The sequence below is a fragment of the Mustela nigripes genome, chromosome 12 (assembly GCF_022355385.1).
Source record: "Mustela nigripes isolate SB6536 chromosome 12, MUSNIG.SB6536, whole genome shotgun sequence".
NCBI lineage: Eukaryota > Metazoa > Chordata > Mammalia > Carnivora > Mustelidae > Mustela > Mustela nigripes.
This window is the reverse complement of record NC_081568.1, coordinates 39327798-39350405: the sequence shown is the minus strand read 5'-3', so window position 1 is coordinate 39350405 and position 22608 is coordinate 39327798. Positions and strand designations below refer to the sequence as shown.

The 22608-nt window shown below is 43.7% G+C and overlaps 1 protein-coding gene across 2 annotated transcripts in view; it reads left to right on the top strand.

Annotated features, from left to right (window-relative positions):
* Nucleotides 1–3920: 3920 nt before the first annotated feature.
* Nucleotides 3921–22608, top strand: part of ARL15 (ADP ribosylation factor like GTPase 15) — a 396543-nt gene continuing 377855 nt past the window's right edge. The window contains exon 1 of one of the 2 annotated variants that reach the window (XM_059417115.1): nucleotides 3921–4086. In XM_059417115.1, the coding sequence (XP_059273098.1) occupies nucleotides 4039–4086 (48 nt within the window). In that variant the 5' untranslated portion in view covers nucleotides 3921–4038. The remainder of the gene's footprint in view (nucleotides 4087–22608) is intronic. The other variant, XM_059417114.1, reaches the window with a different exon arrangement.

Below are 22608 nucleotides of genomic sequence, written 5' to 3'. Positions count from 1 at the left end.
CATACAATTCACCCATTTAAAGTGTACAGTTTTTGTGTATTTACAGATTTGTACAACTATCACCATTTTTAGGATTTTTAAAGATTTTATATTTTATTTATTTATTTTTTTAAAAGATTTTATTTATTTGACAGAGAGAGATCACAAGTAGACAGAGAGGCAGGCAGAGAGAGAGAGGGAAGCAGGCTCCCCGCTGAGCAGAGAGCCCGATGCGGGACTCTATCCCAGGATCCCGAGATCACGACCTGAGCCGAAGGCAGTGGCTTAACCCACTGAGCCACCCAGGCGCCCCGATTTTTAAAAAGATTTTAAAAGAGAACGAACATGAGTGGGAGCACAGCTAAAGAACTCTCCCCTTGGGATCTCTAGAAGAAACCAGTCCTGCCAACTACTTGATCTGTTCTTTTTTTTTAAAAGCCCCATAAGTCTCAGGACTTCTAGCCTACAGAAGTGTAAGAGAATAAGTTTGTATCTTACGTCACCAAGTGTGTGGTAATTTGTCATAGCGCCAATAGGAAACTAATCAGCAATGCACTACTAAGATTAAATGATCCTGGGGAGGTATCAAGGGGGATTGACAGCTTCTTAAAACGTGGTGCTGGGGTGGTGTTTGCTTGCCAGGTCTAGTTCTGTCTTCTATATTTACCCCTTGAAGTGGTGAGTCTTCATTTGAAATGTCTTGTCTTGTTTTCATACTTCAAGACCCAGCAAATTCTTTTGGAAGAGGGAAGTGATCTGTTTAGAACAAGTCCATGTTCCCCAACTAGGAGTATGGATTTTTAGATATCAAATGGTCCTTAATAATCTAGTGATTAGTTCAACTCTATCTTATAGTTGAGTCAACAGAAGCCTGGAAGAAACAAGTAACCCAAACAAGCTCATCTAGCTAAGTAGTGGCAAATGTTCGTGATTGCCAGGCCACTAATCCTTAAAAATTAGACATGTGGGACTTTGATATCAGCTTCCTGGAGACAAAAGTTTAAGCTGACATGGAGATGTTTTAGACTTAAAAGTTTCTAGTTGCAAGAGTCCCATCTTTGAGCCCATTTACTCATTCCTAGAAACTGGATGAACCATGTTTAGAGTAATGACCTTCTGTTGAGGAACATTTTAAGGTTATCTTTTAAAGGAAGGCAGTTGCTCCTGAGCTGTTATCTTCCCCTGCATAGAAACGGATAGGCTTTTCAAAAGTCTGACTTGGCAGTAGTCAAGACCTCAATTTTCACTAAGACAATGGAACAGACTGTCTCTTTTGCTAACTCAGCCCTTTATCCTATTTGTAGTATGCTTATTCATGGAAAGAAAACAACAACAACAACAAACAAACAAATCCAAAAGGTTTCTGGTCTATTTGAATTATTTTTGCCAGCAAATGTGAGAGGACTGTGACTTCTGTCAAATTCAACCAATTGTGCTGTAGGTTTAGTGAAGCTCATCACTTTAGAATCCAGGTCAAAATCTCTTTTAGGGCACCGTGGCTCAGTGGCTTAAAGCCTCTGCCTTCAGCTCAGGTCATGATCAGGTCCTGGGATCGAGCCCTACATCAGGCTCTCTGCTAGGCCGGGAGCCTGCTTCCCTGCCTCTCCCTGCCTCTCCCTCCCTACTTGTGATCTCTCTGTCAAATAAATAAATAAAATCTTAAAAAAAAAAAAATCTCTTCTAAAACTATGTGTTCTTGGCATTCTGATAAATCAATCAAAATTGGATCTACTGATTTAGTGCAATTGAGGCAAGCTAGCCCCTGAATAGGCAAAAGTCGTTGAAATTTCTGCAGAAGTTTAATTTATTTTTTTTTTATTTTTAATTTTTTTTTCTTTTTTTTAATTTTTTTTCTTTTTTTTTTTAAAGATTTTATTTATTTATTTGACAGAGAGAAATCACAAGCAGGCAGAGAGGCAGGCAGAGAGAGAGAGGAGGAAGCAGGCTCCCTGCCGAGCAGAGAGCCCGATGTGGGACTCGATCCCAGGACCCTGAGATCACGACCCGAGCCGAAGGCAGCGGCTTATCCCACTGAGCCACCCAGGCGCCCCTGCAGAAGTTTAATTTATACAACTTTGTGTGTAAATCTAATCAACAAAGTCAAGTTCTATACTAAGTGTATATTTGTCCTTCAGTTCCTTTAAAAAAAAAAAAAACACACAAAACCCTCCGGCCACAGGAATTCTCAATATTTAGTTGCGGTTCGTTCAGAGAGAAGAGACCGAAAACGCCAAATCACATGGTCCACTCACCTGAAGGTCCCTGTAAGGGGCTGCATTCCCTTTCCTGCACATTGATGGTGAATTCCATTGTTTGGCAGCTGCAGGTAAACTTACAGTAAGGAAATGCATTCTGGAGGACGCAAAAAGGGAAGGTGTCAAGTTAGGTGGAAAATAAAAATCCAACCCTTCAAACTTTTATACAGTCGGGGAGTCTCTTCAGGAGAAGTCCAGCTGAAGTTTTACTATTAAAACGTTTTCGTAGGGAAGCCCTAATAATACAGGTAAGAACGATGTTTTCCGGTCTCCAACAGCGTGGGGGGCGGGGGTGGCAGTGGCTGCAGTACTTCAATCATGGGAGCCTAAGTTGGTATGTCCGGCATTGTGTCCTTCTTCAGCCTGAATCTTTTTTTTTAAGATTATTTATTTATTTATTTGACAGAGAGAGAGAGGACAAGCAGGCAGAGAGGCAGGCAGAGAGAGAGAGAGAGAGGAGGAAGCAGGCTCCCTGCTGAGGGACTGGATCCCAAGACCCTCAGATCACGACCTGAGCTGAAGGCAGCGGCTTAACCCACTGAGCCACCCAGGCGCCCCCTTACTTAGCTTCTTGACTGATTGAGACCCTCCCCCAGTTATTTACCAGGAAATGCACAAACCTCAAATGCACCTGCTTATACTCTTACCTCTTAACCAGGATAGCGGGTCACGATAGTACATGACATTGCCAGACAGCTGCTTGTTCTATCGCTCATTTTCTTTAAAGATTTTTTTTTTTTTTTTTTTTTGACAGAGATCACAAGTAGGCAGAGAGGCAGGCAGAGAGAGCGAGGGGGAAGCAGGTTCCCTGCTGAGCAGAGAGCCCAATGTGGGGCTCGATCCCAGAACCTTGGGATCATGACCCGAGCCGAAGGCAGAGGCTTTAACCCACTGAGCCACCCAGACGCCCCAATCGCTCATTTTCTTTAGCGATGAAGGACTTGTGCTCAGTGCAATTGGACGCCAAGCCTGTGAAGACCTGACCGCTACTTTTCCGGTGTTTGAGGTCTACCTTGTCCCTCGACTTTCTTTTTTTCTCTCCTTTCACGTGGTGGACAGTGAAATCTGAGGGTAACCTGGTGTTCTAAGGGAGCCCCGTGGGTTACCCCTGGCTGTGTCCTAAGCTTCTGTGTACCCTGAAGGACCTCAGGCTGGAGCTGTCCGCTTCGCAGATTCACATCCTCAAGGTGGGAGGTTGGGGTTACCGCGTCACAGGCCCGCCTGCGGAGAGTACATTCCTTAGGCGCCCCCTCAGTGCTGCGTCGAGGCCGCGGAGCCCGCAGGAAATCACTCGGGAGAGCGGCGTTAGGTGTCGGTGGCCACCACGCCTCCCGCTTCAGGGCTCGCTTCCTACTGAGGGCGGGAGGGGACACTACGGCTCTCTGGCACTGGAGCACAGTTCTGCTCCGCTCCGCCCGAAGAGGCGGCTACGGGAGCACGCAGAACTCGGGCAGTTGCAGCACCGGCAGACTGTTCGCTCTTCCCCGCTCGCTCTTCCGCCTGCGCCGCCCCAGCCCCCGCCCTCCGCCCGGCTCACAGGAACCAGCGCCCTTGCCGCTCCCGCGCTTCTCGCCTGCCACCCGCAGTGGCCTGCCTTTTATAGGCACCGCAGCCAATGAGCGCTCTCCTTTCCTTCTGCCCGCCCGCCCGGCCAATCGCCGCGCCCCTTGTGTAATCTTCGGCTGTTCGGCTGCTCTCGGCTATTTTCGTTGTTGCTGGCTTTTTCAGGGGCTGCTCGCTCGCAGCCAGAGAAGCTGCTTTTTTTTCCGGGTTCGGAGCCGTTCCGGATGCTTTAGGCTGCCGGATGTCTGATCTCCGGATAACTGAGGCGTTTCTGTACATGGATTATCTGGTAGGTGAGGGACAGGGGTGGAGTGTCGTCTCTCGGAACCTGAGGTGCCCGATGTCCCTCCGCCTGGAGGAACAGCCTTTTTGCTAGCTTTCTTTGGGATGGGATGCCTTTGGGGTTCTTTCTCCTGCAGCCTGCTCTGGAGCTGTGCTGGGACTCCGAGGGGCGGCCGGCGGGGCGGAGGGGGTGGTGGAGCTGACAGGTAAAGGTGCGGCCCGGGTCACCGCGCTGCGGGGAGAGGGGCGTGCTGGGGGTGCCGGAGAGATGGGGCCGCGGCGGCGGGGCGTCCTCTGCCCGCGATCAGGTTCTTTGCTTCCCTCTGCGCTCCCCGAAAAGGACTTTCTTTCCGGGGAGGCAGGAGTTTTGTGCTGTCTCTTTAGCAGAACTCCAGGTACTATTAAAGAGCCATAACCAGAATGGCTTACTAAGTGCCCGGCAGCCCCGGTCATTTGGTTGTTATTAGATCTCTAAAGCTATGACCTCGGTCGTGGCGAGGGTTTAAAAGCACATTACCGTAAAGTAGACGGGACTAAACTACATCGCAGCCTGGTCGGGACTGGGTAGGGCAGGCATTGTCCCACTGTACCTCTTGGGGGTGCATGTGGCTTTTACCCTGGATCGCAGCTGCTTTTTAGGCCGGGCTTGTGCTGAGAAGTTTAGGTGGGAAGTGTCAGCACAATGCTGGGGCTGAGCAGTATTTTAATAATGCACTCGTGTTTTTGTGGAATTATGCAAGCATCCTGTATTGTTCCAGAAATTCTCTTTCCCCGGAGCTGCATGTGTGTGTTCAAGGGGAACCTCACTGACATTGGCTGTGTTCGATCCTATACAATTACCAGGTTTACCTTGTTAGCTCAGACCGCAGTTACGTAGAGTTGCAGTAGCTGGCTAAAAACATTGACCCTTCTGTGATCTTGTTGGACACATGCAGTGGATTTTACTATGGATTGCCCTGGCAGAGATTTGCCGTTGCCTTCTAGGAATTAAACTTAATGTTCTTCTAAGAAAGACTGTGTGAAGCTTTCATGATCAAGAAATGCTGGATAAGGACTGGTTTTGTACTGTTTTCTTGTCTTTGGACTTAACTCTAGTTTATGTGAAGTAAATGTTTCCCCTAAAGCTTAATGGCTTGTTTTTGTCTTCTGGGGAAGGGTGGTGATTGAAGTTAACGCACGACCTTGTGAATGGAGCAGAGAGAAAAAAATTGAGTTCACATTCTGTTTTGTTCATTTGTTGATGTCAGTTATCTTTGTGATAAAGGGACATTATCCACCTACACCTGGAGCCAGTTATAGAGGTTATCTGATTATCCATGTCCTTTAAAATTCAGAGTGCCCTGTAGGTTAAAAGTTGCCAAGTGTTTTAGATTTTCTAAATCAAGTAACTGATTATTTTGTAGCTTGCCAGGTAAAATACAATACTATGGTTTTGTTTTGTAGTCCACTCAAAGCCAAAGTTTGTTGAGAATAATTCCAAATAGGAAAGGGTTACATTACCTGTACTACTAAAAGCTAATTTTATATACTTAAGTAATTCCTATAAAGGAAGTCTGGTGGTTCTGATCATTATATTTCTTTAGTGGATGAGTTTTAAGTTTACAAATAGCATCACAAAACCAAGGTGTCAAAACCACCAAACCACTTGGGGTTCGGGGATTGAAAATTGGTGATTACTCAGGTTAATTTCTAGGTGGATTATCTAAAGGTTGTGAATGATTTGTTAGTGGGGCTTCAGGGTACCTAAAAAGCAGATTAATTTGTTTGGCAGTTTATTAACAGGCTTGTGTTAAAATCAGTGGGCCCCAAATTTGACACAGCCTTTTGGTTTCACCTGCCATGCCCCCACACACCCTATTGCACTGGTACTAAAAAATATAATTTTGTGACTTCAAGCTTAAAAAATCACAACTGCAGTGAAGCTGTTAAATAAAAACTTAAAGGAAATAAGTCATTTTGTATGAGTGTGCCAAGCATCCCCTGTGAAAACATTTAAGACAGTCCTTAAACATGAAGTCCAATTTTTCAGTCCAGTTTCAGTTAAAAGATACAACTCTTCAGAGTCATGCTTTTGTATTTACTTCTTACCAACACAGAAAATGACGTGCCACACATTCCACTCTTCTTGTCTTTCAAATTGATTCATTTGCTTATATGTAATCTTTATATGGTGTCTATTAAAAAACAATTTCTAGAAAAAATCAATTCTGTTGACTGCATCTGGCATTTTATTTTTAAAATCAATACTCAAGTTCTTTGACTTCCAGAAAAAAATGCTCCTTTCTTGACAAGATTGGCTCTTCAGGTTTTGCTGGGCTTGTGGAGTACAGCTCCCTGTCCACTTGACAAGAATACTGGTGTATGCTAGCTTTTCTTTTTTAATCGGTGCTTGACTTTTCTTGTTGCTGCTATTGGAAGCTGGAAGAGGGAGCTCTGTGTATGTATTGTCCATTGTTCTTTGGATGGAATGTCATCACTTAACCTTTTTTACTTCGAGATTAGAAAGGAAGAGAAATGGGAGAAAGGTAGGTGCTATTTTAATAGCTTATAATAATAGTACTGTGGGTATTGAAGCAAGTGATGTAGCTGTCTGATCTTTGAGGTTGTTGATTTTCTTAAAAATAAATATTCTCAATTAGAGGTGACCAGTAAGGTAACGGACAGGGATCATGCTGTAATATATTCAAGATGGAGTTTTTAAATTTAGTTCAGGGATATAGTGGTAATTTGCTAATTCTAAATAAATATCACCCAGTGCCAGTATTTGTTGAATTGAATCACTGAGATGGAGGGACAGCCCTACTTTTCTCACCAGCTTCTAAACTGAGACAAGATAAAATCTGTTTGGATTAGGTGTTTTGTTCTGGGGAATGCAGAATGTATCCTTTACACTTCAAGATTATCAAGATACTTTGTTTGGCCTGGGTGACAATTTAAATATAAAAACCTCATGTTTTTGGTTAAGGAAATTGGCTTAGAAGGCCACACACCTTTTCTCCACCTTCACCTTGGACTTGAAAGGCCATGGTCATACCTGGGTCTGTGGATAAAAATTTGGTATTGTTCCAACAGGCAGTACTGGCATCTTACTCTCCCTTGACAGGTAGAACCAGCCAGGGAGTAAGGTAGGAGAAAATCTAGTTGTAACGAAAGAGAAACATATCTACCAGGTTTTCCCGGTGGGTTGGACAAGATCAACTTCTAGATTCAGTTTCATATTTTCTTTCTATCCTAGCTCTTGTTGACTGGTTAGAATTTTACCTTTCCCCCCCCTTCTGCCATCAAAATAGTAAAATGCATTCTGCTTATGATAATTAAATGAGATCATGGAGGGAAAGAAAGGGATTTATAAGCAGCACCTTTCTCCCCCCAGCCCCCCCATATAGAATGTTATTGTATTGTGATTACATCGCTTATTTTTAAGACCTTAATGATTTCTTACTGGTAAATGCTGGTTTTTTTTTTAATTTTTAAAATTTTTTATAAACATATAATGTATTTTTATCCCCAGGGTTCAGGTCTGTGAATCACCAGGTTTACGCATTTCACAGCATTCACCATATAGCACATACCCTCCCCAATGTCCATATTGGGCTAACTTTTAAACTAGTGCTAGTATATGGAAAGATTTGGAGTAGTAATCAGCAAGTAGGATGTCATAAGACCCTTGTTATTTTAATATTATTTCATCCATTCAGCAAATATTCATGGAACTCCCTGCTTTGCGCATGGCCCTGAAAGTCCTGGGAGAATGAGCTCCCAGCTGAGGTCCCCTTGGCAGTAGGACGGCCAGGCCTGTGGCTCTAGGAGAGTCCATGGCAGGACAGGATGTCAAAGGTGGATCAGAGAGAAGGTAGCTTCTGATGTGCTCCCTGGCTTTCTGGTAGGTTTCTTGTTTTACATGTTTTTGTTTTATTGTGAACTAAAATGCAGGGTTAGAGTTGAAAATGTGGCAACTGAAAATGGTTGATGAGTCTTGGATGCTAATTGTCAACTTAGGATCATTGCATTTATATATTGTGTTTAGAATTTAAGGCCAGCGTTTTAGATTTCCCATATAGATTGGTGAACCTGGCCTAGTTTCTTGGTCCAAGGCTGTACCTGCCATTATAAAGACTAGGGTGTCAGGGGAGAAGATTGGGTGAGAAAGTCAGCACAAGTACATCACCATCTACAGAATAAAAACCAACTGATCAAGAACAGAAACTCATGATCTGCTTGGAACAACAGAGCCTATAGGTACTAGTAAGTTGTAAATGTGCCTATTTGAAAAGAGGAGTAAAGGCACATTTGGATTTTATTTGGTGCTTGGTTAAATTTGAAGTGTGTGTTTAACCCTGAATGAACATTATAAATTGTATGTTCTGACTCTGGTCAAATTGACTATAATATAGAGGCCAAACAAGTTTTATTCTTAACTGTATGTAAATATTCTTTGAATCATAAGATTAATGCAAGGATAGATCTACCATCTGGACTTGGAATGGCAAAACAAATTGAAGAACATCTGTACCATTAAGCAGGACCTTCGACTTGGAGGCATTTGCTCTGTTTCTCCAGCTTCTGTTGCTGCAATCTTAGAAGTCTGGAAGTGGGAGTCCTAAGGAAAGTCCCACAGGAGGAATGATTCACGGTCTCTGGGAGCCTAAGCCATGTGCTTGTTGGCATGCTTGGGGTGGAGGGAGTTCACTTATAGAGCGCTTACTGTGTGCCAGATAACTTGTAAATGAATGCTTTCCCACGTAATGGCATTAAAACAGGGCTCAGAAAGGTGGTGTCCTTTCCCCAAGTTCACACAGCTAAGGAATAGAGCTGGGTTTGTAGACTTCCTTCAGCCTGGTGTTGAAGCTGTTGGGAGACCATTGAAATTTTTACAGTGTATTTCATGTAATTACTGTGCGGCTGCTTAAGTAAAGGGTAAAAGGAAAAAAAACAAACCAAACCAGGGGTCTTGAGGAGGCTAACCAGGGTTCCCTTGTTCTCAAGAACCTGGCTTTGCTAAGTGACTGTTAAGGAGAAGGCTGAATATGAACAACTGCATTGTGTCCTGAGCTGCTTGTCTCACAATATACTGACTCTGGTCACTGAGGTGACTGACTGTCACCATCTAATGATTCATCAAGTGACCACAAATGGATTTCTCAGCCACTCTGTTAGCCCTCTTCTGTCACTGCAGGGGCACCCTCTTGCCTGTCACAAGTTACAGTTCTTTTCTGAAGAGGTCACTGAGACTGAGGACCTAGTTGTCCGACCTAGTTGTCCGTTTGTCTGAGGCCTGCTGTGCTCCCGCCACGTGCTGCCTGGGAAGTGAGGCTGTCCCAGCAGACACGAGGCCCCTAGCAGTGTTGCTTATGGATTTCATTTGGGCACACTCCCCTGATACTCACTATAAATAATTCGTTTTTGAGGTAGACTGGGAAGAAGGAAAGACTTTTGGGGAAGTTCTGGTAAGTGCATGGCAGAGAACAAGGAAACAGCAGTTTCCTCTTGATAACTTCTCACAAATGGAATTATTTATTTTCAGGTCTACAGCCCCCTTTAGTTATGCTGTAGTTCCCCACCCCCACCCCGTACCCCCGCCCCCGCATCTATCTGCCCTAATGCTTCCAGTGTTTGGGTGAGTCTAGAAAGCTGAGCTCTTGTTGACCTTCATTTCCAGTGTCTACAGAGTGAGTGAGTGAGCACATTTATTTCCAGCAGGGCTGCCTTCAGGGGCACGTGGCTGTGGGAGACCAGGCTTCGAAGGACCCTACATTTGGTTTAATGCTCTGGGCTCGACCAGCCTCTGAATCTTTGATGCTTTGCAAAACATTTTCATTTTGCCCTGGGCCTCACAAATTATGTAGCCAGTTCTGACTTCTAGTGCTGACATCAAGACGTATGGATAGCCCTTGAATGGCCCCAGGGTGGTGGCTGTCCTTGGAATCTGTTTCCTTCATCAGATCAGGGCAGGGTCCCTGACCACCTTGATCATCACCACCAGGATCAGAGGGGACTGTGTAACAAGTATGGTGCAAAGTGTCTTACTCCTGTCACCTAACTTCGTCCTCCCATCGGTCCTGTTAACCAGAGACTACCGACTTACAATACGCGGCCTTAGAAAAGAGGGAACTTGAGGTTCAGTGAGATTGGAGTGTGGGGGCTAGAGGGTGAGCCCAGCTTGGTGAATTCCAAGCCCATTCCCGGAAAAGTGTGGTCCTGGCTACGTGGTGATAGCTGAGAGGACATGAGAGGGGCAGCCTGAATCACAGACCCAATACTGGGAACTGACAGGTCTCTTGTCCTGTGGCTTTTTGGGAGAAACCCTGGCAGGAGTGTAGAGACACCCCAGTTCCTGCTGGGGGCAGTGGCGTGGCTTTGTGCCTTCAGGTGAGCAGCTGACTCAGGAATTCTGCTTTCATTTGTATAACTACCTTTCTCCACTCTTTTTTGCATAAACATTGGTGCTCTGCTTTTTGGCTCACAGCCAAACACACCTACATGGTTTTGGGAGGACCCATTTGGAAAGTCGGATTTGCCGGCCAGTCTCATTTATCAGGTTTCTTTGTACCTAGATTTGCTGGGCACTGGTCTGACCTCTGGACTGCTGCTCAGGGTTGAGGAATTATCTCACGGAATTGTGTCCCTGTCTCCTTGAGAGGGATTCTTGGGTGTTTTTTGAGCGGGTAGCTGCTTCCCTGGCCTTACTCTTGGAGAAGTGGATGACCACCTGGAGTCCTCCCAGGGCCACTGATTGAGCACCAAAGGACTGTACTGGTTCCTAATCATGGAGTCAGGAGCCTACAACAAAATATAGCTCTTTCAAAGTTTTATTTTTAATATTCAGAAAAGTACAGAAAATAATAAAACCTACTTCTGTGTACCTGCCTACCTCTCTGATGAACAGTTGTTAACATCTTACCATTTTAGCTCAAAACTGCTTTAAAAAAAAAAACAAAAAAACCTTTAAGGCTAGAGCTAAAGCCTGCTGCTCCCCCTTTTCTGTACTGAAGTTAGTGGGTGTCATTCTCATGCATTGTTTTTGCATTTTTACATTTGCATGTATGTATAAAGAATATACTAACAATAGATTAAATATAATTTTACAGAAATTGTAACCTGCCACCCTTCTTGAAAATTTTTTGTTTTGAGATCAATAAATGTTACTCATATATATCCATAGATACTTGTTTTTTGTTTTTGGTTTGGATAATACCATTTACGCTTTTGTATGTAGATCTTATTTGCATTTTGTGAGCAGCTCAGAAGAGCATAGGTGTTGGTTTTGAGGCATGCTTTGTAGATGTTTACTTGTTAGTACTACACAGTGAGTCCTATAAATGAAATTTCATTTGCATTTCAGTATTATGCTTCCTGTCTTACAGTTGATAACAATCATTTTGTAATCCTATTAACATCTCTGCATGTGTACACCTGTTCTTGCCAGTGAAAGGCCAGATTATTTTGGTAACATATTATTAAAGTAAAAGAAAATTTGGAAAGCACAGTGGGGGGAAATTGTAATTCAGTAACCAGAAAGAACCAGTTAACATTTTCATCATAATGAAGATAGTTTCATAACCTGCTTTTTTTCTTGTATGAATACTTAAAATTTAAGTTTCTCTTCATTAGTTTCCTGCATTATATACTGACAAACCATAATTTTTTTTTTTTTAACTAATCACCTTTCCATTGAATATTTTCTATTCCAATTTTGGCTGTTATAAATAACACTGAAATGAATATTCTGCATAAATTCTGGATATTATATGCTAGTGTATTATAAGGAGTGGTAATTCTTTTTTTTTTTTTTTTTTAAAGATTTTATTTATTTATTTGATAGAGACACCGTGAGAGAGGGAACACAAGCAGGGGGAGTGGGAGAGGGAGAAGTAGGCTCCCCGTGGAGTAGAGAGCAGGATGCAGGGTTTGATCCCAGGACTCTGGGATCATGACCTGAGCCGAAGGCAGACACTTAAGAGACTCAGCCACCCAGCCGCCCCAAGAGTGGTACTTAAATGAGTCTTGTGCCAAAAAGCAATTCCAGTGCCAAGTAACTTTAAAAATTGGATCAAAGTAAAACAAGTTTCTATATTGTACAGCCTTTAATATGCAGATTACATGGTGAATCTCTAAAAGAGGGATTATTGCATACAGTGTTTCTAATCATTTGGGGTGTTTCTGCTTATGATCAAATTCTAGAAGTAGAGTTGTAGGGTCCAAAGGTACCTGCATTTTAAAGCTTTTGATATTAAATAAATTAAAGTATTAAAGTAATGCACTTAAACAGTGCTCCATAGAATCAACCAGTGTTTAAGTCAAAGTCACATAATAAAGTTTGTGCTGCTGCTGATTAACCCTTGAGAATTTGTTCTCTGATTCTGCAGGAAGTGTTTAATATGGGATTCTGCTGTTCCTTTAGCCCTTTTGCCAACCCTGAGTGGTGTTGGAGTATTTATTCCTGTCTTGCTGTTGAGGAAACCGAGGGTTAGGCAGAGTGGAATCCTCACAGCTGCCTTGGTTGTCATAAGGGTTGGTGACATGTCCATGATCTTAATCTGTACCCACTATTGCAGCAGAGAAGAAAAGAACTTTGACATTCTGTATTTGATTCCTGGGTATTCCACCTATTACCTGTGTGATCTAAGGTATTGTCCAAATATCTGTCCATAGCAAAATGGAAAAATCAGGAAAGTCTTGCAAAGTAATCATACATTTAGAGACTTAAAATATTGCAACTTTTTGTAGATGTTAGATTATATGGTCTACTCTGAAATGATAGTGAATGATAGTGTCTCTCTCAGTGTTTTATTTCCTAGCAGAATAAAAACATGACATACCTGTATTAGTCCTCAAGTTCATTTGGATGAAGGTATATATATATATATATATATATATATATATATTTAGAATGCACTTATTTCTAAAATGTCAAATCCTGGGAACCTGGTCTAAGACAAATCACTCTGAATCACAATTTTCTCTTGTGCTAAACTGAGACAGCATCAGAGGTTGCTGTGATGATTAGCACTGATAAAAACATAATAAACTGTACTTAAAAAAATCACATTAGATTTTTCTGTACTGATTGGTATGAGTCCATATGACTCAATATAATGGTATCAGTAGAAGTGTAGACAAAGTGAGTCTCTATGTCCTTGATTTCCCCTGTCTCCTGACCTGCGTCAGTGACATTTTAGGGATTTTTTTCCTCTTCAAAACTGGCAGTGTACAATCTTTGTGGAGTTAAGTAAACATCATGTAGGAACACATTCTTTCATGTACCTTTTAAGAGCTGGACATTAAAGTTGCCCTTGACCTTGGATAAAACACACTTTTTGGTCTGTTCTACAAAAAGAAAAGTCCCCAAAAGAATGTTAAAGTTGATTTTTTTTTAAGCTATCATTTTTTATTCCCTCTTTCTTTCTCTTGTGATTCAGAGATTTTTTTTGAACTCAACCATGACTAGTAAATAATATTTACAAAACTTAAGGGCTCTTTTGAGGGTTAAATGAAATTATATTGTATTACATTGAACATAGGTTCTATAAAGCTGATGTGCTCCTATCTTTTTTGATTTTTCATTCACTTTCACTCAATTTTAATTGTGCACTTGAAGTTGTACTTCAAGTCTTAAAAGTAAAGCTAAGTTTATATGTACCTGCATCATGTTATCACCCCCAAAACGGAGATATAAAACCTTTCAAACACTCCAGAAGGCTCTCTCTGTCCCTTCACAGGTAGTACTGAACTAGATTAGGTTTGCCTGATTTTGAATGTCCCATAAATGGAATCACAGATAGGCTTAGGATTTCTTTCACTCAGCATGCTTGTGTAATTCATCCATACTGGATGAATCAATAATTTGTTTTTTTTTTTGTTGCAGTGTAATTATGAATATATCATTACTAATCCATCCATTCTGTTGTTGGGCATTTAGACTGTTTTCACTTTGAGGATATTTGGAATCTGCTACAAACTTTCTAGTGCATATTTTTGGTGGAGATACTAACTTCTGTTGGTTAGAATGGAATTTCAGGCTCATTGGGTACATGTATGTTCAGGTTTACTAAATACTGGCAAACATTTTTTCCCGAAGCAGCTGTACCAACCAATTGGACCACTCCCAGTGTAAGAGTTACACTTATTTCATATCCTCACCAATACTACTTGTATTATCAGTCCTTCTCACTACCCATTCTGATGGGTGTGTACTCCAAAGAAATTGGAGTTGCCCAAAAGTTGCCCAAAGCTACTCTGTATGTTCAGGCATGAGAATAATATAATACAAGAGGATTATAAAACAGATTCTTTTTTTTTTTTTTAAAGATTTTATTTATTTATTTGACAGAGAGAAATCACAAGTAGGTGGAGAGGCAGGCAGAGAGAGAGAGGGAAGCAGGCTCCCTGCTGAGCAGAGAGCCCGATGTGGGGCTCGATCCCAGGACCCTGGGATCATGACCCGAGCCGAAGGCAGCGGCTTAACCCACTGAGCCACCCAGGCGCCCCTATAAAACAGATTCTTAATCTTGAGAATTTACTGGCCATATTCTGAAATTCCTGTGCTATTCAGCTGTGTGGTTTACTCAGATTCGGACATGTCACAATGATACCATGGGAGTTAATTGACCTGATTTTTGTTCCCGTCTTTGCCACCAACCAGGTGTGGAGGTTTGGGCAAGCCCGTCAGTCTCATTAACTTGTTTCTTCATCTGTAAAAAGATGGGATTAATTAGGTAATCTCAAGTGTTCATTTCATTTCAAAAAAAATTTTAGTCCTTTTTGTATACTTTCGGGAAGAGTTAGCTGTCTTGCATTCTTCCAGTTTTATTTATTAAGTGATGGAGTTGCCTTGATATAATTTATCAGTCATTCACTGAAACAACTCTAATTTTTTGATCCTTTTAGGTTCTGATGTCCTGGCTCTACAGAGATACAAGTGCATGAGCCATTGGCCTATTGTCAGGGAATTTACACTCTGAGAGATGAAAAATAGGCAGTTACATTTTGGAGTGGCTCATTCCATTTAGAGTGAAGTAAAAGTTACTGAGGGAGTGTCTGAGAGGAAACTTAACTTAGACTTGAGGGCCCAAGAGAGCTTCCAAGAGGAGTCCTTTTTAATCTGTAATGTTGGACTTGAGTTGGCCCAGTGACCGGCCGAGCCAGGCAGAAGGAACAGCTTGTGCAGAGCCTCGGGGGTAAGTGACCCCACACTTCAAGGACCTTCCAGGACTCAGTGTGCCTGGAGCAGAGTCAAGAGCAGTGGATGTGCCTGGAGCTGCACAGCCCAGCGAGGGTCACGTCATGGGAACCTCCGAAGTTTGCCTGGACTGCCTTGGGCTGATCGGGCTGCACTGTGAGGGATGGGAAGGGAGGCCAGATGGGACCAAGAAGACCGGGAGCGGTTTTCCTGGTTCAGGAATGGAGTGATGGTATTCACCACCAGTCAGGAGTAGGACCAATCTGCAGAAGTAGATGCTTTAAAGAATTGCTTCAATTCCGCAATTGGATGTAGGAGGTGAGAACGATTTTAGGGAATCCTTAGATTTTTGGCTTGAGCGTTATTCTGGTTCTCTGTCGTGTTAATGAATCACCTTCAAAGAGTGGCCGTGCACAAGAACTCGTTGACTCATGAATCTGGAGGTAGATTAGGGCCAGCAAGTCTGGTCTTGCTCAGGATCCCTCAGGAAGCTACAGTCAAATGGTGACTGGGCTCATCTCAAGTCTTCTTCATGCACTTGTCTTGCATTTGGGGTTGGGAACAGCCAAACAGCTTGAAGAGTGTGGACTCCTGGGGCCATCTCTCTGCATGGTCTGTCTCCATGCTGTATCAGAGGGATTGTACTTCTCACGTCCAGGTGGAAGTCTCACTGTGAATGTGCCAAAGGAGACTGGTGGAAGCTGCCAGTCTTTTCTGACTGAGCCTCAGCAGCCTCGTGGTACCAAGTGGACTGTTATCTTGTTCATCAAGGCAGTCCCACGGGTGAGCTCAGGGTCCAGAGCAGGAGATGGACACCACCTCTTGGTAGGAGGAAGTCGAAGAATTTGTGGGCATCTTTTAAAACTACCGTAAGTTTTGGGGTGGCTAGTGGGGTCATGTACTGGGGTAGGTCACCCTTGAAGGAACGGCATGATAGAGAAAAATGAGGAATTTAATCTTGGTGTTGTTGAGTTTTTGCTGCTTGTGCAAAATCCGAGTTGAGGTTTCATGTAGGTTGGTGGAGCTCAGAGAGGACTCCTGGAGATGAAGTAAGAAACAGTAGGTGCCTTTGTTGTTCCTTGCCATAGACTATTATATTATCATGTGGGAGCCACAGTGTTAAGTGTTTCTCATGTATTGTTCATTACTGTTATCTTCGAGATTAGAAAACTATCGTCTAGAGAAATGGAGTGTCCTGGCTGTGGTGTGGGAGTTAGAACTTGAACTCCGGTTGGGCTAATGTCTCCACTCCCAGTCTTCACCACTTAGGTGATACCTGAAGCCATGAATGAGCTTGCCATCTGGGAGGGTCATGCAGAATAGGAAGAGAAGAATCCCCAGGAAGCCCAGTCCCTCAGTTCATGCAGGCATATAGTAGGTTCATGCAGGCCTATAGTAGGCAAGCAGTTTTTGTGGGATTGGAAAAAAGGAAAAGAGCCAAAACAGAGGCTGAGAGAGAAGTGAAAGATTGGGAAGAAAACCCCAGGGAGTGTGGAGTCAAGCAGGCTGAGAAGGGAGATCTTTCCAGAACGAGGAAGTGGCCAGTTGCCCAGAGATCATGAAAATAAAGACGGAAAAGTGGCCACTGGATTTGAGTCTGCATTGACCTGGGTGGGCCAGGGTGCGCTCAGGCCTGGTGGGAGGTGAGGTGTTGACGCTGCTGCAGTGACGTCTGTCAGGAAGTTGCTCCATGTCAGGGAATTGCTCCATGAAGGGGAAGAGGAAGGAACCAGAGCTGGAGGGGCCGGGAACAGTGAGGGGCACCTTTCCTCTTTACATGGGGCCAAACTGAAGATGGATAAATGCTGATGAAGTAGACCGAGAAGTCCCTTGGCTGATGGTGACTGAAATGTGGAGTATGGGCCTGGCTGAGTGGGCTTGAAGCTAAAGAGCGACGGCGAGTAATGACCGGGGAACCGGAAGCGTCGGTTGCTGTTTGGTGTGAAGTTCAGAAGCCATGACTGAACAATGGCCTGAATCTGGTGGCGTTGTGAATTATTTTTTTCTTCCAGACATTTAGGACAATGGCAAGACCATGGTTGAAGCGACAGACAGTGAGCTGACTTACTGGAAGGGCAAACAAGGTAAAGGATGCACAAGGGACTGGTGGTCTTGATGAGGCTGAGTGATAGGCATCCTTGGGAGTGTTAAGAAAACTGGAGGGAAGGAGAGTTCAATGTGGTTAGACCAAAGGGTATTTGAACTTAAGATCGCAGAGGTAGAGCTGTTCTCTGAGGGGAAGCTCTAGTGTGGCCACGGTTGGCAATGGAAAAGATGGGAGGTTAGGAGAAGAAGAAATACAGCCAAGGCATTGGATGGAGCATGCTTATGGATGGCAAAGCTGCTGGGACCATGGCAGGACTCCACGAGAGAGGCTGAGCCAGGTTCAGATATATTCTCAGTGAATGAGGTGAAGGTCAGTCAGTGTCCTTGAGAAGGAGAGGTTGAGAGCGCTGGGTATTAGAACTCCTTGTCCTTTGTCTCCCCACTTAAGATTTATCATAGAGAAAAGGACTATGAGTGTGGGGGGTGCGGAGGGGCGGAGGGAGAGGGAAAGAAGCAGTCCCTCTGCTGAGTGTGGAGCCTCACACTGGGCTAGATCTCCAGACCCTGAGATCATGATCTGAGCCCAAACCAAGAGTCAGATGCTTGAGCTACCCAGGTGCCCCTCCTTTTCCTGAGTCTTGAGAGGAGTAGGATTGGTCTGGAGAGCCTCGAAGATCTCAAAGGAATTGAGGTTGGCCACCCATGGATGGGATACTTCGCAAAGCGCTTCTGGGTGTGGAGGGGTTTCATGGTTCACCTACCCTCCACCTGCCGGGGTAAGATGCCCTGCTTCACCTTCACTGTGTCTTTGGCAAGTGACTGCTCAGTGCTTTATTCCTCTGCTCAGTGGGGGAGAATTACTCTTAATCCCCCCTTGGGTTTGGTGAGGAGTCACTGAAATAATACTTGTACTCCAGAACAGTGCCAGATCCCCTCTCTGATGCTTCCTCTTGCTCATCGTCAGAGCAGAAAATCCCTGCCAATATCAACAATGAAGGTATTTAAGTGAGGTATAACTGAGGTGTACAACACAATGATTTGATGTTTGTATAGATTGCAGAATGAACACCACAATGAATTAATATCCTTCACCATTCATAGTTACAGTTTTTTTTTTCCTTATAACTTTGTAGATCTACCATCAAATATGCAATACAGTATCTTTCACTAAAGTTACCATGCTGCACATTCCTCCCTAGGACTTTTTAAATTTTGTAACTAAAAGTTTATAGTTTTTGACTCATTTCACCCATTTTTGCCACTCTCCAAACTCTGCCTCAGGCAACTACCTTTCTGTTCTATCTGTGCGCTGGTTTGTGCCTCGAGGTCCTGTCAGAGTTGTTTTTCTCTGACTTGCTTCACTTAGCAGAATGCCCTCAAGGTTGGCAGTCACTTTCTAAGGGCCCTGTGAAGTAGATAACTAGTATCAGCTCCATTTTTCAGGTGTAAAAACTGAGACTTTGAAAAGTTAATCAACTTACTTGGGGACATACACCCTGCCAGAGGGCTCTCTGGAAAGGCTGGGGAGGGGGACTCTTGTGAGGTGGGCTTGTTGGAGAGGAAGCATCAAGGAGTGTGAGGTCAGGGTAACTGTAACGTGAAAGATGGAGTCAGGTGGGTGCTTCCAAAAGAATTTGAGCTGGCAGTTCTTTGGTTACGTGTTTGGGAGAAGGTTAAGTCCAAGTTAGTAGTGCTATGGGGCGGGGAGGGTCCTAGTTCAGATAAATAAACCCACAGCTCAGATCTTCACACCTTCTGCCTATACTTTTCTGCTAAGAGGAGTCAAGCTTCTAAGGGTGTCCTGGTCCCTAGAGAGGGAGGAGACTGGACTCTTGGGGGACTTGGTTGCCCTGGCACAAGCCACAGAGGGGCTCCCAGGGTTGGGGTCCCGGCTGGCACCAGACTCCAGGGCAGAGAACTGGTGGTTTGAAGTGCTGAGTCCAGAAACTGTTGGAGCTGGTGAAAGCTGGTCTTAGGCAGCTTGTAGGGCCAATTTTTCTGAAGGCAGAACTGCTTGGGGCCATTCTGCTAGGGCAGCCTGGGAGGTAGTCTGGCACGCTGTGTTCTGGAACCATTGTGTGATAATCTGGATGTGTTCGTAAAGCCGAAATGGCCTGCATGATCTGTCCTACCCCAACCCCTGACTTCTACCTATTTCAAATGATCAGAGCTAGAACTTGGTAAGTCCCCCTTTTCCCTCCTAGTCTCATTTAAGTCATCTTCGCCCAGGCTTTGACTACCAATACTGAATTGAGGCTCCCTCCAGGGCTGCCCTTAGAGCTGCCTTAGAACGCTGCAGGGATGCCTGGCCTAGGGGATCAGTGTGGCAGAAATCCAGCTCCTGCTTGCCTGGCTAAGGTGTCCATTGTGCTTTGGCTCAGAGGTGCTAATGGGCCTGCCCCGCCCCACCTCAGGCCTCAGTTCCTGGATCTTTTGCCCGACCAAGCATGGTATGTCGCCTGGCAGGGCTGGGTTGTGGGCCTCATTGTTGCCAGAGCCTGGCATAGGAACACGGGATGGTTGCAAAGTCGGTGATTGGGCCAAGAGGCTGCACAGAGAATGGTAAAGGACCTAGACCTTGGGGTCCATTGTGCCTGCTTTGGCATTCTCTGGTTTTTACCTGCTGTGCCCCACATTCCTTGTATGCAAAATGGTCATGATAATAGTACTTTCATCAGAGTTAAAATGCAGAAAGCATTTAAAGGAGTTTAGTATCCTAAGCACTTTCACTTTATTTATTTATTTATTTATTTATTTATTTTAAGACTAGAGAACTCTGTGTGTGTGTGTGTGTGTGTGTGTTTTAAGATTTTATTTATTTATTTGACTGACAGAGATCACAAGCAGGCAGAGAGGCAGGCAGAGAGAGAAAGAGGGAAAGCAGGCTCCCCGCTGAGCAGAGAGAATGATGTGGGGCTTGATCCCAGGACTCTGGGATCACTACCAGAGCCCAAGGCAGAGGCTTTGACCCACTGAGCTACCCAGGCACCCCTAGTATCCGGAGCACTTTTAAAGTGCTATTATTGAACTACTCCTGCGGTTATTGGACTGGGACTTTCTTTTTTTGTGTTTTTGTTTTTTGTATGATTTTTTTAAAATTAAAGATTCTATTTAAAAAAATTTTTTTTAAAGATTTTATTTATTTATTTGACAGACAGAGATCACAAGTAGGCAGAGAGTCAGGCAGAGAGAGAGAGGAGGAAGCAGACTCCCTGCTGAGCAGAGAGCCCGATGTGGGGCTCGATCCCAGGATCCTGGGATCATGACCTGAGCCGAAGGCAGAGGCTTTAACCCACTGAGCCACCCAGGCGCCCCTCTATTTAAAATTTGACAGTGCAAGCGGGGGAGAGGGAGAAGCAGACTCCCTGCTGATCAGGGAGCACAAGGATCATGACCCAACGCTTAACTGACTGAGCCACCCAGGCACCCGTGGACTGGGACTTTCTGTATGAAATACGGACTTAGGGTATGCTGGTCACTGAAAAAATTCTAGTCCAATTCATTTTCCCAGTGCCAGCTTTTCAAAAACCTTCCTACCTCCATCTGATAAACGCAGTGCAGAGTAATTGGCTTAAAGATACTGCAGCTGCTGAGTTAGTGCTCCAAGTGGCCGCTATTTCTGATTTCTGGGGGTGAAAGGTCCTGGCATGGCCCACAGTGGCCTGCACCTGTCTGTAGGCCAGCTCTGCTTGGAGCTGCAACCTGAGTTGTTTGGCCAAACGAGACTACTCCCTCTATCTATCTATCTACCTATCTATTTATTTAAAATATTTTATTTATTTATTTGACAGAGATCACAGGTAGGAAGGGACTCAGGCAGAGAGAGAGGAAGGGAAGCAGGCCCCCTGCTGAACAGAGAGCCAGATGCGGGGCTCGATCCCAGGACACTGGGATCATGACCTGAGCTGAAGGCAGAGGCTTTAACCCACTGAGCCACCCAGGCACCCCAAGACTACTCTCTTTAAACTCAGCAAACCCCTTTTCTGAGGTCGTTCCCCAGACTTACTGTTCCAACAAAAGTCGTTTCTTCTTTTGAGACCTTGTCCCCCTCGTATGTGCTTGGTTGGCCAGCTCTCTTAGCCTCCTTCCTTAGAGATGTTTTCAGAGAGGCCCCAAGTTGGAGAAGATGGAGTACTGGGCTCATTTATTGGATACTGTTGCAGGTTTTTGTCATTTGTAATTTTTCTTGCCTGCAGCTAGTTCTTGGTTCAAGTCCCTGTGCGAGGTGTAGGAAGCCTCTTGGAACTGTTGAATTTCTATTCTATTTTGTATAGATATTGTACATCCTACAGTTCACCAGTAAAATTTCTTAGTGTAACCTAAATCTCCCCATGACTTGTTGGGGTTTTCAGGTTGCATTTTTAAAAGACTGGGTCCTTTAGATAGGATTATTTGATCCTTCCTGGGTTTCCTTTGCATTGCCTGACTTTTTCAGGGCTCCTACAGCCCTGACCTTGGGCTGTGGGCAGGATTACTTCTTGAGCCTGAAGTGGAACCATTCTCTATTTCTGTTGACTCAGACTGCCGTTTTTCTGTATCCTGAGTGTGTAGGCAATAGTGTCCTGTGTGAGTGATGCTTTAATGTTCCCCAAATATATCTTGATTTGAGAACATCTAACTGCATTGGTTATCCTTGGAAGTACCCATAGATGAATATTTCATTATTCAAGAATATTTTCAATGAAATAGTAGTTCATATTAATTAATTAAATTAATTAAATTGCATTAATTAAATATTAATATTTCAGTGAAATCATCAATATTTCATTATCCAGTATTTCAATATTCCATTCCTTGTCTTCTCAGTCCTCATCGTTTTATCAGGAATTACATGTGCTCGGGAATTTAAATAGTTGCAGGAAGCAGACTGAGTAACGTTTTTCTCTTTTGATTCCATAACAAGAATAGATTTTCAGTTGCTAATTTTAAAACTCTTGAAATCAGATTCTTTGTTACATAGGAGAACACAAGTATAATGAAGTGAGTTGCTTAAAAAGTCAAAATTATAGAGAGCTGTGTAGGAAGTGATGCATATTTTAATTATTCATACAGAAATCTTGAAAACCAACATAAAAATGTATGATTAGGAAGAAATGATGGAGATGAAAAAAGATCTAACAAGCTCATTGAGGGCTTGATTCACTCCTCTTTTTTAAAGCAATTCTCTTCCATTTCCCGAATCCAGAGTGCTGAGTTCATGTCGGAGGCAAAGATAATTTAGCCCAATTGCTTTATATTATTGCGGTGAGTGATATTAAAACCACAGCAACAAATGAATATTCTGAGTTGGTATGGGTAGCCTTT